This window comes from Lepisma saccharinum, chromosome 4 (assembly GCF_977018435.1).
Source record: "Lepisma saccharinum chromosome 4, izLepSacc3.1, whole genome shotgun sequence".
NCBI classification, from domain to species: Eukaryota; Metazoa; Arthropoda; class Insecta; order Zygentoma; family Lepismatidae; genus Lepisma; species Lepisma saccharinum.
This window is the reverse complement of record NC_139232.1, coordinates 103666985-103682018: the sequence shown is the minus strand read 5'-3', so window position 1 is coordinate 103682018 and position 15034 is coordinate 103666985. Positions and strand designations below refer to the sequence as shown.

The following is a 15034-nucleotide window of genomic DNA, read 5'->3' as shown; positions in this document are numbered from 1 at the left end:
GAAGGCAGGAATCTTTGACGGACCACCACAAATTCGTACACTTATAAATGATGCCAATTTTACAACTTACATGTCTTACATCGAATCTGAGGCCTGGCTGAGCTTTGTGTTCGTCGTCAAAAACTTTTTGGGGAATCACAGAGCGGAAAAGTACCCCGATATAGTTGGAAATATGTTGAAAAATTTTGAGAAATTGCGAGCTAATATGAGTGTGAAGATACATTTTCTACATAGCCACATTGACAGATTCCCTGAGAACGTTGGTGATTTTAGTGAAGAACGGGGAGAAAGGTTCCATCAGGATATAAGGATAATGGAAGAAAGGTACCAGGGACGGTGGGATCGCCACATGATGGCCGATTACTGTTGGAGCTTAGAGAGGGATTGTCCTAAAAAGCAATACAGCAGGAAATCGTATAGAAAACGTTCCACATAGTTTGTTACTTCATTGTGTACATATTTTCTTAATTATTTTGATCATAGGCCTATATAAATTTATTTTTATAATAATGATTGTAATCACAAAAAGAAATATTAAATTGTTATTGGAAGTACATTTATATGTATGTCTTATGTTTCCGCCATTTTTGTTTAGTTGCATTTATTTCATAAATTAGAGCCAATTCAGGAAATATATTATTATATCATTATTCAGCAGCATGAAATTGCCCTAAATTAGCTCTCAAACAATGTGCCGCAATTTCTCTGTTCCCCAGTGTAATTAATGGAACACTAACACAAGCAAAGGGGCTCGTCCCTGTGAAATAAGAACAACACTTAAACATTCGATATTAACACTTCAGGGACGACTGGTCTGGCAAGGTTGTAAGATGAATAGAAATGGGAATAAAGGAATGTTCGTTTACCTGTAGATGTAGATGTGACGACACGGTCCCTGAAAAGACACTTCAATAGCGCACCACTCCCGCGATAATAGTTTACGTATGAATATATAATCAGCCAATAACGTGGAGGCAAGAACTATACACGCGATAAATTTCTGAGTACAACTGGGGCTGAGAAATGATCTCTCGAGCTATTTATGGCGGATTTGAATTTGCGATTGTTAAAACCGTTAGCGATTCCGCGTCTGTCGCAAACGGTGCTTTAAGTATAAAGCTGCGATTACTTATTTTTGTTTCATACTATTTTGTGTTAGTGGATATTTCATCCGCTGAGGATTGCCGGTGTGTGCTTATAAGATGCTCTTTCCAGCTTCTTCAACCGGCCTCTTAATGAAGTGATTAGACTATCAAGTTGTGACGCCAGGGGTCCCGGGTTCGAATCACGCCTTTTCCATGATACGACACACCTGCCTGGGGCAACAAATTGAGTTCACGAAGGGAAGTTAATCTTTTTTGTTTGTGACGTGTACCCGGCCAGTTCAGTCAATTGGAGAAGACAATTTATTTACACCAACCCCCCAAAAAGTAATTTTATACAAGAGGGGTGAAAAGAAGGAAAAAAATAACAGAAAACCATGCACTTAGTATTCTAAATATGCTGGAATATAAGCACTGGACCATTTTCCGGTTCACTATACTGACGGCGTACGTATTATGAGATTTCAGCTGGTGCTGACAAAGCATTTTCTCATGTCAGGTGCTGACGTCGAACACGTTTATCACGCGTCACATGGAACACTGAAGCACTTAAACGTTGAGATAGTGAAAAAAAGGATGCGTATTGCCGATTCTCAGTAAAGGGTCAGTCCTTCTTGATTATTGTTTGGGTCACTCGGAATGTCCATACACTTTGAACCGTTAGTTTCATATGTATTTTTTTAAAAAAAAAAACTTACCGAGAGACACTCGAGAAGAAAAAAATTGGTTTAAAATATACACAGAGGTGTAACCTGAGGGATTTACCTGTGGAGTGTCTCTCTCACAAGTAATGAAATTATATAAAATAGTCAAGGATTTTTTTTTAAAAAATGAAATATTAGATGTATACATGGACCGTGCCGCCCCCAAATACTATTGTCTGTCTATTTTTAAACTAATGTTGTTGATGTTACAAATGTTGTTAAAAGGTTTGTCAAGTTTTTCTGCGATGTCATAAAGAGAAAATGTTCCGTGATGGTACACTCTATAAGTTTGTGTTTTCTACGTGAAGTACTGGGTTGAAAACAATGTGAGGCCAATGGGAACAAAAAAAATACTAACGTTCTTTATTCACTGACGTAGTATACTCCATTAGCAATCGCTGTGGTGAGCGTTCAATGGGTAATGGAGATCGTCCGAAATGTTCTGTAAGATCCAGCGACGGATTTCGAACACACGAACAGTTTAGGCGTATCTTTGCGAACCTGGGGTCGACGGGCAGCGACTGCACTGTTATCCTCGAAGGTGCGACGATGTGACTGCAGCGGACTGATGAGTATATAAATTGGGCGATGGAAAAGGAGCGGCTGCCAATGCGGAAATGGCAGGTGGAGCCCTGAGCATTCTTGATGTGAGGCTCTGTCTTCGGGGTGCATCTTCTTGAGGATCCTGGGGTGGACGGAGATGGGACTGGGGCGTACTAGCTTAGACTATCTGGGCTTTTCTGGTCCTGAACATGATGAATCTGTAGGGGGGGGGGGGTTCAGTTAATTGCTGTGCATGAACAATCTTCTGGTGGTTGCTGGTCACAAACGAAGTTCTGGTGATAACTGGTCACGAACCTTCCTGGTGGTTACGGCTCATGAACCTGATGAAACCGGGGGGAGGGGGCAGTGCATAAGGGGTTTGCCGAATCCCTCTTTGGCGGCCCTTGATGGCTGAGACGAACGGTGTGGAAGGTAGGGTCAGGGGGTAGCTAAAAAGGAAAAGTTAAACCAGATCATTCCGAAAAATATTTCAGAGTATTGCACTCAATGTGTACATGGGACCAGCTTATATTCTGAATTTATTTATGAAACAACTGCGATGAGAAAAGGCAAGGCCCTAGCGTAAATATATTCGTTACTATGGGAACTGAGGAGATAGCAGAAATATACGCATAGGAAATATCCTGTAAGGGCCGCATTCCAAAATATCAACAAATACAAACTGTGATTGAGAGGGTAGACACTAAAACGTCATGTAAAAAAGTCCATGAAATGTATATAAAAATGTAGAAACTCAATAACATGTAAAGCGGGTAAAAACAGGAAGGAGGGGGAGAGGAAGGATTCCCCCAAAAACACAAAATTAATATGAAATTGCAAACCATAAGGTGTGGCGAGACTGTAGGGTCTAGCCCCAATAGGCTGTATGGCTACGTCCTTGGTAGCGAGACGCACTAAATACGTCGGGCGGCCTGAACAACGAAAAACTAAAGAAAGCGTTTGACAAAAAATTTTGGAGGGTGGAAAGGCATTCAAAATATGCAAAATGAATGTAGCGGGAACGGTCCAGAAGAACCTGATGTCAATTATATCCTAATCGGAAGAGGGGATACGAGAAAACGAAGCCAAAAGAAAAAAGTTCATGCATTTCGCAGAGGGAAATAAATGAAAGAAAAGCAAAGCAAACTCCACCACGTACAAAATCCAAGGTAGGCGACGCCAAGGTACGCGGGTTCGAATCCAACTGGGCCTTGGTTGATTGTGAATATCCAATCATCAATTTCATCATTTCATCACACATCCCCATCTTCGCAAATTAGCCACGAGGCACAAACCTCGAAGTAAAATGAACTAAATAAATAAATAAAATCTAACGTAGATTATTATGGGGATCGTTATCTACGGCTATGACAGCCGGGAGCGATTCGCTCGCGTGCAAAAGGGACGCAAAGGTGATGAGGTGTCACCCAAAATAAATAATGGAACACTTACACAAGCAAAGGGGCTCGCCCCTGTAAAATAAGAACAACACTAAATCATTCGATATAAAATTTCAGGGAAGACTGGTCTGACAGGGTTGTAAGAAGAACAGAAAGGGGAATAGAAGAATGTTCGTTTACCTGTAGATCTAGATGTGACGACACGGTCCCTGATATGACACTTCAATACCACACCACTCCTCGCGGTAACGCTTTACGTATCAATCGATAATCAGCCAATAACGTGGAGGCAAGAACTGTTCACGTGAAAAATTTCTGAGTACAACTGGGACTGAGTAATGATCTCTGGAGCTATTAATGGTGGATTCGAATTTTTATCGTTAAAACTGTTGGCGATTCCGCGTCTGTCGCAAACGGTGCTTTAAGTATAAAGCTACGTTTACTTATTATTGTTAAATAGGATTTCGTGTCAGCGGATTTTTCATCCGCTGAAGATTGCCGATTGCCGGTGTGTGCTTGTAGGAAGTTCTTTCCAGTTTCTTCGACCGAGCCTCTTTATGAAGTGATTAGACTATCGAGTTATGACTCCAGGGGTCCTGAGTTCGAGTCACGCCTTTTGCATGATACACTATTACCAAAATAATGTAGTTATAATAGATTCATGATGGTTTGAATTATTTTGGATAGGTAGATAACGTAGATATCATAACCTTTTTGTGTGTTTAGCTACCAAAAAACAGAATCTCTGAACGACAATATCTTCTGCTCATCAAATTTTTTGTCGGGTTGTAATGGGTATAATTCGGATTGAAGGATTTATGGGGATACAGTAACACCATCCAAAAATTGAAGGAGGTATTATGCGCCCCTATTTCTCAAGTCCTTGGTATTTTTAATAGTCGTTTTACTTAACATTACATTACATTTTTATTCCTTAACAGTTATGCTGTAGTGACAAATAGATTGGAGTCTTTTTTTTTCGAGAAGAATTACTATCATGTGATAAAAATAGTTTAGTATTAATACAAGAAAAAGTTCAATTAAGTTTGAGTGCGTTATCAAAAACAATTTTTAAAAGAAATCATGAATTCAGTGTTACGCACAAAAAATACACAGGTGCAAAACAAACAAACATTCAAATCGTACAAACAGTCCGTGTCGAGTTCGCTGCACTTTTTGACACTAGGTGTAGTGCAGGTGTATCCAGGTATCACACCCAGCCATTGTTTAAGTTGTTTATATAATTCATTTTAATCTGTGTTACTGGTGAAATAAGACAATCTAATCTACCGAACATGGAAGAACTACAATCACAGAGACGCTGACCAAAGTCAACAGGATATAAACGTTGATAGAGTCATATAAAAGAAGAAGAAGAAGAATTAAGTTATTTACGGTATTAAGCGGTTTGTATAGAAACATATTTGCTGGTCCAGTCACGGTAAACTTAGCATAATGTCTACACTTGTATAATGGTACTTTTGGAGATTTAAGAAGTGTGCACAGTCATAATTTACATAAATAACGTTTGGAAATTCAATACTGGCTTTAAATGAAGCATCTGTTTAAATTAACGGCTTCCATTATGTTAAGGATTTTCACAGAAACCACCATCTAATTTTGGAGTTGACTTTAAGAAAACATTTACATGATAAAGTCTTCTGAAATTTGTGTATCTTCTCTGAGTAGGTTTTAAATGCCGAGCTCCATATTGGGAGATATATTCTTAAATTCCACGGACTGTTTTCATATAAATGCTCAAAAATGTAATATATGGACAGGAAAAACAACTGCAGTTATAAAACACAACACTCAATTACTCTTCTTGAGGACATTAATTTTCGAGTACTCACATGACCAAGCGGCAAAGTAAAGTTATTTCAAAATTCCACTACGAAGTTCTGCGTTGTACTTCTATTTTCTGTTTTTGTTATTGTGTATGACTTATAATTCTTAAATTAATCCCAAACGATAAGCAAATGTAGATAGGATAAACACAATGATATATAGATCCCAGATCAGGTTTCGAACCTGGAACCTCTAGCTTCGATTTAATATTTTCGCATGGTATTTTAAGATAATAGAGCGTACACGGATAATGGTAACATTTGACCAAAGGACGGGAGAAACGGATTATATTCTCGCCTCGAACATAGAAATCTATAACTAGCTTGGTACAGTGTCTCCCAAACGTTTTTGGACAACAATCGCAGGTAAAATGAAAGATCTTACATGGAAGATTTTACCTTGCTCTGAACTAAGCCAAAAGGCATTTCGCACCGATCTAATACATTCTCCAATACATTTCAAAATGTTATTGAATGTTTCATGTCGATAATTTGACCAATGCCTCAATTCTTGACGCTGAGACGAAATTTTCTGCAACTACCTCTTCTCTTCAGTCCCTTCTGTTCTTCTCTTCTCCTTCTCCTTCTTCTCTCCCCTCCTTCTGCTCTGCTTTTATCTCATATCGCCTTCCCTACTTTTCTCGCATCTTATCTCCATCCCACTCATCTCCATTCCTCGTATCTCCTTTCCTGTCTTAGATCTCCGACTTGACTGCACTCTTCTCCTCTTCTTTTCGTTCTTCTCTTTTTCTCTCCTTTACTCTACTCTCCACTCCCCTCATCTCGTATCCTCTTCTCTCATCTCGTTTTCCTTCTCTTTTCTCTTCTTTGCTCCATTTTTCTCATCTCTCCTAGAATCTTTTTCCATTCTCCTCACTACATCTCCTCTCCTCGTCTATCCTCGCTTTCTTCTCTCCTCTACTTTTCCTCTTCTCCTCTCGCTTTCTCTTTCTCCTGTCCTTTGTCACCTCTCGTTTTCTCTCATCACTTTTCCTTTCTTTAGACTCATCAGCGATGAAATACTATAAAACCTATTATTTTTCTTTCAGAAAGAATTTTGTAACTTGCGATATAATATTGATATTTAATACATTGTACTTTTATACACTAATACTTGTTTTTATTTTTTTCGGATATTTTATAAATATTTATTGTGCATGTGGCAACCCTGAAATTAAGCCTAACTCTACACGCAATCCACCAACGCCTTGTGTATGTTGGGCTGCCTAGTTTAAAATGTCGTTGTCCTAAAACTTTTGAGAGACACTGTACATTGGTACAGCGTGTTGCGAAAGCCACGGGGCTCTCATTCATCGCTTATTACATGAAACTGTGATACATATTGACACCTATTTGTATTATTAAGTTTAGTGCTTTGACATACTTTCAAATTACGATTAGTTTCCAGTTCAATGATTCATTTTGGTTTTCGACCGAGATAGCACATGACTTCAGTCAGCGTGGCATGGCACTGATGCCGGCATTTTCGACCCGTGACGTCCCACATATTTTCGAGCACACACATTTAGCATAAATATTTATCATACATAACGAGTACTAACCTGTGTTATAAGAGTTGTTCAAAGTGGTGGCCTATGCATTCACCCATTCCAGGCATCTTTTGATGAAATTTTGATTGACGTGTTTCTTCTGTTTGCAAGTTGTTTTCTCGCCATTGTTAACCCGGCAGGACGCGCACTTTTTTACACAAACCGAAGAAATTTGCTTCTCAAATCCGAATTTTAATTGTATCAAAGCATGTAAAAAATAATACCTTAAACGAATAACCTAATTTCATTAAGTTTGAACATTTTTATTTCAATACACAAAGATGACCATAACGTAAGAACACTCCTTGGGTAAAAAATACCCAGATAAATAAATACTTCTCAAGTCCGAATTGTAATTGTTTTAAGGCATGCAATTAGTAATACCTTCATTGATTAATATAATTATATTAATTTATATCACTTGAATTGAATCACACATTTGATAAGACGAGGAAAAAGATAACACGTTGGAATATCAAACTGAAACATATGATCGTGCGTTGGGTGAAATTTACAAAGGCAGAGTTTCTACAGCACTGAGAGCGGAACTAAGGAACTAAGTTACTATTATTTGTAGGCTACCCTAAACAATGGAGTCTATATAAACAATCTCCACATTATATATAAACTGAAAGACAATGTACACTGGCCTCATCAAGTATTTCTTTACCCTCTCCCTCCCGAATCGAGGCTCGGCTAAACGAAAAACCACGGTTAAGGTCTCAAGACAGCCAACACTAATTGACATACGTGGAGGAGCAGTTGGCAGAGCACACTACGTCGCCAAGGACACGGGTTCGATTCCCGGCCAACTGGGAATATGTGTTCTTTAGGAGTGTCCCTTCATCAATATCATCATCATCATCATGAACCCCTCCCTCTAATTCTTAAACATAACTCAGGTATTCTAATGGTTGTTAATATATTCTTGAAAGCAGAAGTTAAGCACGAATGATTTTCCGATTACATGCGCTTCATGACGAAATATTGTAAATAGTTTATCAAGCAATTAACATGCAGACCTCCTCGATGTTGTAGTTGTAATATCGTCGCTTGTAAACGAGGATTTCGGTTTCGATGTGTGGAGGTACATTATGATTCGAGTCTCACTTTAAACTGTAGGTCGAGCCCCGATCAGTCTGTCAGAATAAGGAGTACACTTAAACAGCATTCAAACAAACGATTCTAGCTGCTGTAATTATAAAAATTAATATGCTGTCTAAGGCGCTGTGCTTTGGTCTCCGACTCCGGGACGGCATTGGCTTCGAATCCGCCTGAGTTCAGTCTCTGGGTTCTCGGCCGGTATATAGGAACGGTGGCAACCCACCATCCTGAAGAAATTGGGAAGCTACGAGTGAGTAGTGTAACATAACAATCTCCTCTAAGGGCTGAGGGTTCGATGTGCCGACTCCACGTCACCCCATTACCGGTTGAAGATCTCCACGATTGTGGTAGGTAGACTGGCAAGCGGGAGATACACCGAGGCCCTTCCAGGACTGTAGAGCCGTGGATTATTTTAAAATTTCCAAAATTTTTCTTAATTCGTTTTCCGTTTGATTTGTTTTGAAGATACATTCATGGCTCCAAGGTTCTAACATGGGACCTCTAGCCTCGTAATGCATTATCCTTACCCCTCCAAGGATCGGAAAATATAAATTCGAATTAATTTCATTAGGCGAAATGACTTCCGTCTGAAGAACATCACGTAACTAGTGAGGAAACCGATGCCCAAATTACAAGCAAACGAATGCGGGCGTGTAGAGGATACATTTTTCTACCCAAGTCAATGCACCTCGATCACAAACTTGTAAAATACACCCCCCTCCCCAATTGCAGGTTAAAGCCTTACGTTTTGGTTTAATTGAATTTTCATCTGTGTCATACGATCTCCGGCCAGATGTGAGCTAACTAATAATTTATTTATTCGATAGCAATTCAAGGAAACAATGGTATTTACACTCCCCTGTCAATTACAAAAAAACAGACAAAAGACCTGGTAACATTTTGAATATTTCTTGAAATACACATGTGGGATGTGACTAATATTTCTGAATATATTAAATATGACTGTCCCTCACAAAATATTCGCCCTCATCTATGACTCGACAGACACGCCTCTCTGTCTTTCATATACTACTGACAATACCGATTTAACCTCAAAGATTGCAGTTAATCATTGGTAATCATTATTTTACTTGGGTATATATTTAAAATTTACAATGAGACACAATACTACTATTTCCCTTAAAACAGGCTTCGAGATGCCTTCTGTCTCTCTCCAGACATTTTTGTTATTTAACGTCGCTTCTCTCTGCCACTCTTGCCCAGTCGCATGGTGAAAATGAACGATTGTTGGGTGAGATTTGTGAATGGACACTCCCAATGGGGACGCCTATGTCCAAGCTGAGACTCGAACGCGGAACCTTCGACGACGAGATCGTGAAGAGACAACTAAGGCAGCAAAGTTTTTTGTTACTTTATAGGTCGCTGTTCTATCTCCCATGTTAATCTCGACAAAGCGAAAGGATGAATTGATGAAATGACGATAACAAAAACAATCATGACTGGTCAGTTTTCGAACCTGGGACCTCCTGCTTTGCAATGCATTACGTTCTCCATTTGTTTCCAGATGTCTTGATTTGTCTCTAATTCCCCTACATTAGTTGTAATAAACATATATTTTGTAACAATATCAACATGTCAAATGCTATTTTTGAACTGACACTAACTCCTGTAAGAGATTACACGTGTGAGCGAACGCACACAGACACACAAACACCAGAGACACACATTTGTCACCATCATATAGAAATCCTAACTCAAACAGATACAGATAGATTCATTCCCGTGTTGCATTTGTAAATCCGCGCTTCTTTTACTAGTATGGTGACATCACAGTGAAATGATCCTGTAATTAACTGTAGATAAATCGCAATTAGTAGATCTGCATGAAGTTGTTTTCAGGTAAAAAAAAATAGTGTTATACTTGATGTATTGTTGCCGGCACGTATGAATAAAATCAGAACACATTCACGGGTGGGCACACGCAAAATGAAATTTATGTATGTGAATATATCTGCAACCGCATCACTAATGTACGTATTTGTATTTTTGGTTACATAGTCACTTTTCTACCACTTCTGGTTAACGCGACAATCAGGATTGATAATAATTAAATGAAATTGACGAAGGGAACTTCACAAAAAAAAATCCATGTGCAGGCTGTGAATCGAAACCGGGCACTTCGGTGTCAAGATCGAAAATCGACTACGTAATGCCTTCGTCTGCCGAAGGGACGTCCATGCTTCTCAGTGAATATCATCAAATCTAAACACGCCCTCCCCCTTCCTCCTGTTGGTTGTGTCGATCGAGTTCATTCAAGGTCTTGTTTGAATCGTGTTCAAGCGATAAGCAGGTGGGCAGTGTGGATTGAAACGAGGCCTCCTCGGACATGTTTTCTTACTAGCCAGGACCGCATTGCGTAGTACAGCATTATCAGATTAGAAATAGGCTACTGTACGAACAGAACTTGCAAGAATTACTAAAGAGGAACTTTTGCATGTCACAAAATTTCATCAAAAAATGCCTAGAATACAATTGGCCACCACTTTGAGCAACTATTGAAACACAGATTAGTACTCGTTATGCAATATATATATATGCATGCTAAAGATTTTTGCGTAAAAATAAGCGGGACGTTACGAGTCGAAAATGCCGGCATCCGCGACATGCCGCGCAGCCTGCAGTCAAAATGAACTCACTGATGCGTGTTTTTCTCTCGCAGGGATGCTGACCACCCTACATTGTGGATAGATTTGTTTACAGCTTCCATTGGGCATATCAATACAGAGGAATATCTTCAGAAGGTATGAAGTTTTTCTGTTTCTATTTCTTTTAAATTAATGATAGATTCTCTCCATTTGTTGATTGTCATTGAACTCTTCCCTACCCAGATAGCACAGTAAGCTCTCTTCAATTTTCAAACAAGCTTTTCATGTAAAGCAAACAAGGTTTCTGTAAGCTTACAACAGGCTTGAATCAAGCCAACTAGTTACGACGTGTCAAGCAAACTTGTTACTGAAAGCTACATGCTTGAAACAAGTTTGCATCAAGTTAATATCAAGCTTGCCGTATTCAACTGGCTTTGACAAGCTAAAGCAAGCTACATCAAGGATTCCAAATGCTTTCGTGCTATCTGGGTATCTTCGTTGTTTTGCTTTCAAAGCATTAGGTGTACGGTAAGCGCCATAAATGATTCTAGTTTACTTTATAGTTAAGAAGAAGCATGTTGTAAGCATGGTGGCATAACATTTCAGGATTATACGTATACTTCACCTGCAGAATGATCGGCAAAGTTGATGGTAAGGGATTAGTATACGTTTGTTTTAAGCCAATTTTTGCACACATAGGCTAATCGAGACAGGACCTACAGTTTAAAGTGGAAACCGAACCACTACGTGCCTTCACAAACCCTCTATTACAATGCGTTACCACTAGGCAGTTGAAGAGACCCCATTGGTGGCAAGGAAGTCTCGACGTGATACGTTGATGACATAAGCATAAATGGAGTAATAATGTCCTTTCTTCCCATAAACCATTTAATATTAACGGTACAGCAAAATCTGCCATAGAGCATAAACTATACTTTCAGTTATTCAGTTTGTCGAGTTATTGTTGATTCTGATGTGCAATATTATGGTTAAAGTCAATGCCGGATCTACAAATCTTGCCCCCCCCCCTCGCAAAATATTATCATAGTTCCCCTCTACTTACGTACCTTTACTTGTCTGCGGGATCCCATCCACTATGAGGTTTTGCGGCTTGTAGATCCGGCAATGGTTACAGTCCTCACTCGAACGCCATTTCGTTATCTTTGACACAGCTCAACAGAAAACCGTCCGGATGGGTATCTGGTTTCGAGCCACCACGTGTTTCTTTTTCTAAAAGGTATGTAAAATTACATTTAATATTTCTTTCCGATCGAAACGCTGTTACCTTGTAATGATCGTGTGCAGTGTTCGATCCCCTTGGAGGCACATTACATTCTTTCGGATCCCACTTCAGTCCTGATTAGTCTCTCTAAGCATAAAATGACGTAGTACAAATTTGAATTAGAACAGAGAGAAAGAAATCACTTGTGGTTGCTCGAAATTAATTGCTCCTGAATCAGTGATGACGGGGGAGGTGGTGGGGGATAAAAAATTCCCCACTTCCGAGAAATTTTCAATAATGTAGCAGAGCATTCGGACAGTAACTAAGATATTTGGCAACCATGTTCAACTTTTCTTTCATCCACTTTAATTGAACGTAGAACGTACTTTTTGCGACTTTTTCGTCATACACGACTTATAACTAAAAGTCAATAGTAAGAATACATTTTAATATAGTTCGTTTTGCTAACTAGGAATATGTAATAAAATTCTATTTCAACGAAACTCAATTATATGAACGTGCACGGATGGTTTAATGTGAATTTCAATTGTCGTAGCGAATCTCAACTTCTCTCAGATATTTCAACGATTATCCAATCAACAATTTGCTGTGGAATGGTCTGACGTGCTTGTGCAATCGTATCGAAATTTAAACTTAATTTAATTACATGTCAGAAGTAAGGAGAATTTAGGATTCAAAACTGTCCTGAATCATGGTAAATATAGGGACTTGAATCACAGTGAGGCTAGTGGCTCACAGTAGGAACGTTTTCATTCCACCCAAAATCGGAGCAAATCATATTATAATAAGTATCTTTGATATTTCTATTATTGGGATTGCCCAGCCTAAATCAGGGTTATCTTGTGTATAATAGATATGTTCCAGTTCCTAATTAGACCTTCCTTTGTCTGCAGGCGAAGAAATTTTACGACGATCACAAAGGAGAATTTGGTTCTGAAGAAGAAGAGATTGTCGAACGGCTGTCAAGAGACAAGGTGAGGGTTCAATGGACAGAAGAGAACGTCGGTGTAATAAAGGAAGCCTTGGGAGAAATTAACAGGGAATTCGAGAACGAAAACTTATAAGTTCTTTCCTACCAATTCTTGCATATTATTCTGATCAAAGTGACATAACAATTAAAGTCAACAGCATTCAAGATATTTATCTATTGTTCACGTATTTATATTGTAGTATAATCTTTCACAGAGTACCGACTATTGTCATTAATTGTATCATTATATCAACTGGTACATAATACAAGCACAGTTTGCATGCATCAGTGTTTTTATTGTATTCGTATGTACTTGACCATTTGGATTTCATTTTATATTTTAGTATTAGTCTCTCCCTCTGTGGGCAGCCTTGGTCTCTCTCTCTCCCGTTTTACAGTACGTTTGGCAACATGCTGTGTATCCGACGTTCATTTGTTTCGTCTCTCCCTGAACTTTCGGTGCCTTGTGACTCGAAAATGCCCGATGTCAGTCGAAGAGAAATTAACTGATCCTTGATTTGTTGTTTCCCAGCCGCCGGTGGGAATTGCGAGCTGTAAAGTCGATGACTCATAAGTGTTCCACCCATAGACAAATAACCAGTTTCACCCACGCCTATTCGTGCGTGAGCACGCGTCAAGAAGGTTCATTCCTCGGGGCTTAGCTGACGTGAGTGCAGCAATACCGTGAAGCGCCGAGAACGGGTAAAAAGGTAAAGTGCTCACCTTTGCTTAGCACCACGCCATGCAGGCATATAGGGGGTGTGGGGTTAACGTCCCACACATTCTTGATCCGGTCGTGAGTGGGGTTGATATGATCAGCATCTCGCCCCTGACCGGCCTGGGTTCGAACCCGGGACCTTTAGTATGGTAGTCAGACGCGTTACCGACTTGAGCCAGCGCGGATGAGAACGGGGCAAGTGAGTAATATGACAAGAACTTAGAACAGTGTTAGTGCTTTTCTTTGTCAAAAAATAAAAAGAGAAATATGATTCTAGAAGAAACCATACTGATACATTTTGAGTCAGGTTTGCAAAACCCAGTGAAATGGACGATCATGAATTTATATGTGGAGAGTTTATCCTTAACATCGACGAAATTCGGCAATACAGATACCGACAAATGGAAGATGTGTTTATTTGAAACTAGTGCGACTGCGAACAGTGACGAAATTGCTTGAAGAATTCCACGGTGAAATGAACCATCTACGATAATGGGACGATTGCGAATGTGACATTTAGCAATGCAGGTAGGGTAGTGATATTAATTCGTATATCATTTACCAGTGGAAGTTCATAATATGTAAGTGTGTGAAAAACTATGTGAATACGGCACTGTAGATGTTCCCGATGAAACGTGGAGCACAAAATTCCGATACCCAGTGCACAGTGGCGTACGGTTGATAAAAATATCCTTGAAAAAGCCTATTCAAATCTTTTTTTGGCTGTCAATTATTATAAAGCTTAGTTGATCAATTCTGGTCAGACCTCTACGTGTGAGTGGCTCGAATGATCATTCGAGATCTACCTGTCAACGGCGAAATTTACTGTATTGCATGTGCGAACACTGGCAAATAGAACTTACAGTGATGCCGTTGTGAACAAACTGATCAGTGACGGGAATGTAGGAAACAGCAAGCACATCACAACTGCAACCAACCGAACAGAAGAAGGAGCAGCAACCCATCTACTAGTCACAACGACATGGAACACGAACAACAAGAATGGACAATAGAGATAGAAACCAAAAACACGATAACCAAAATTCATGAAGACAACTATGTACCACCACCACAGTTAGTGAAGAGAAGCAGAAAAACAACATCCCTCACCCTCACCCCCTTGCGCTGGAAGCCGACACACCCACCAATCCCCAAAATGAGAAAAGGGAATCTGAAGAAGACAGTAACTTGTTGTCAAACTACGAAAGCGACACCAGCAAGAAAGTAAAGGTAAGTCAAAATTGGT

The 15034-nt window shown here is 39.5% G+C and overlaps 1 protein-coding gene across 1 annotated transcript in view; it reads left to right on the top strand.

Moving 5' to 3' along the window:
* LOC145987040 (aminopeptidase N-like) overlaps nt 1–13355 on the top strand; it is a 40003-nt gene extending 26648 nt beyond the window's left edge. Inside the window, exons 8-9 of the mRNA XM_083121499.1 lie at nt 10932–11013; nt 12994–13355. Of these exons, the coding sequence (XP_082977625.1) occupies nt 10932–11013; nt 12994–13164 (253 nt within the window). The 3' untranslated portion in view covers nt 13165–13355. The remainder of the gene's footprint in view (nt 1–10931; nt 11014–12993) is intronic.
* Nucleotides 13356–15034: the final 1679 nt, after the last annotated feature.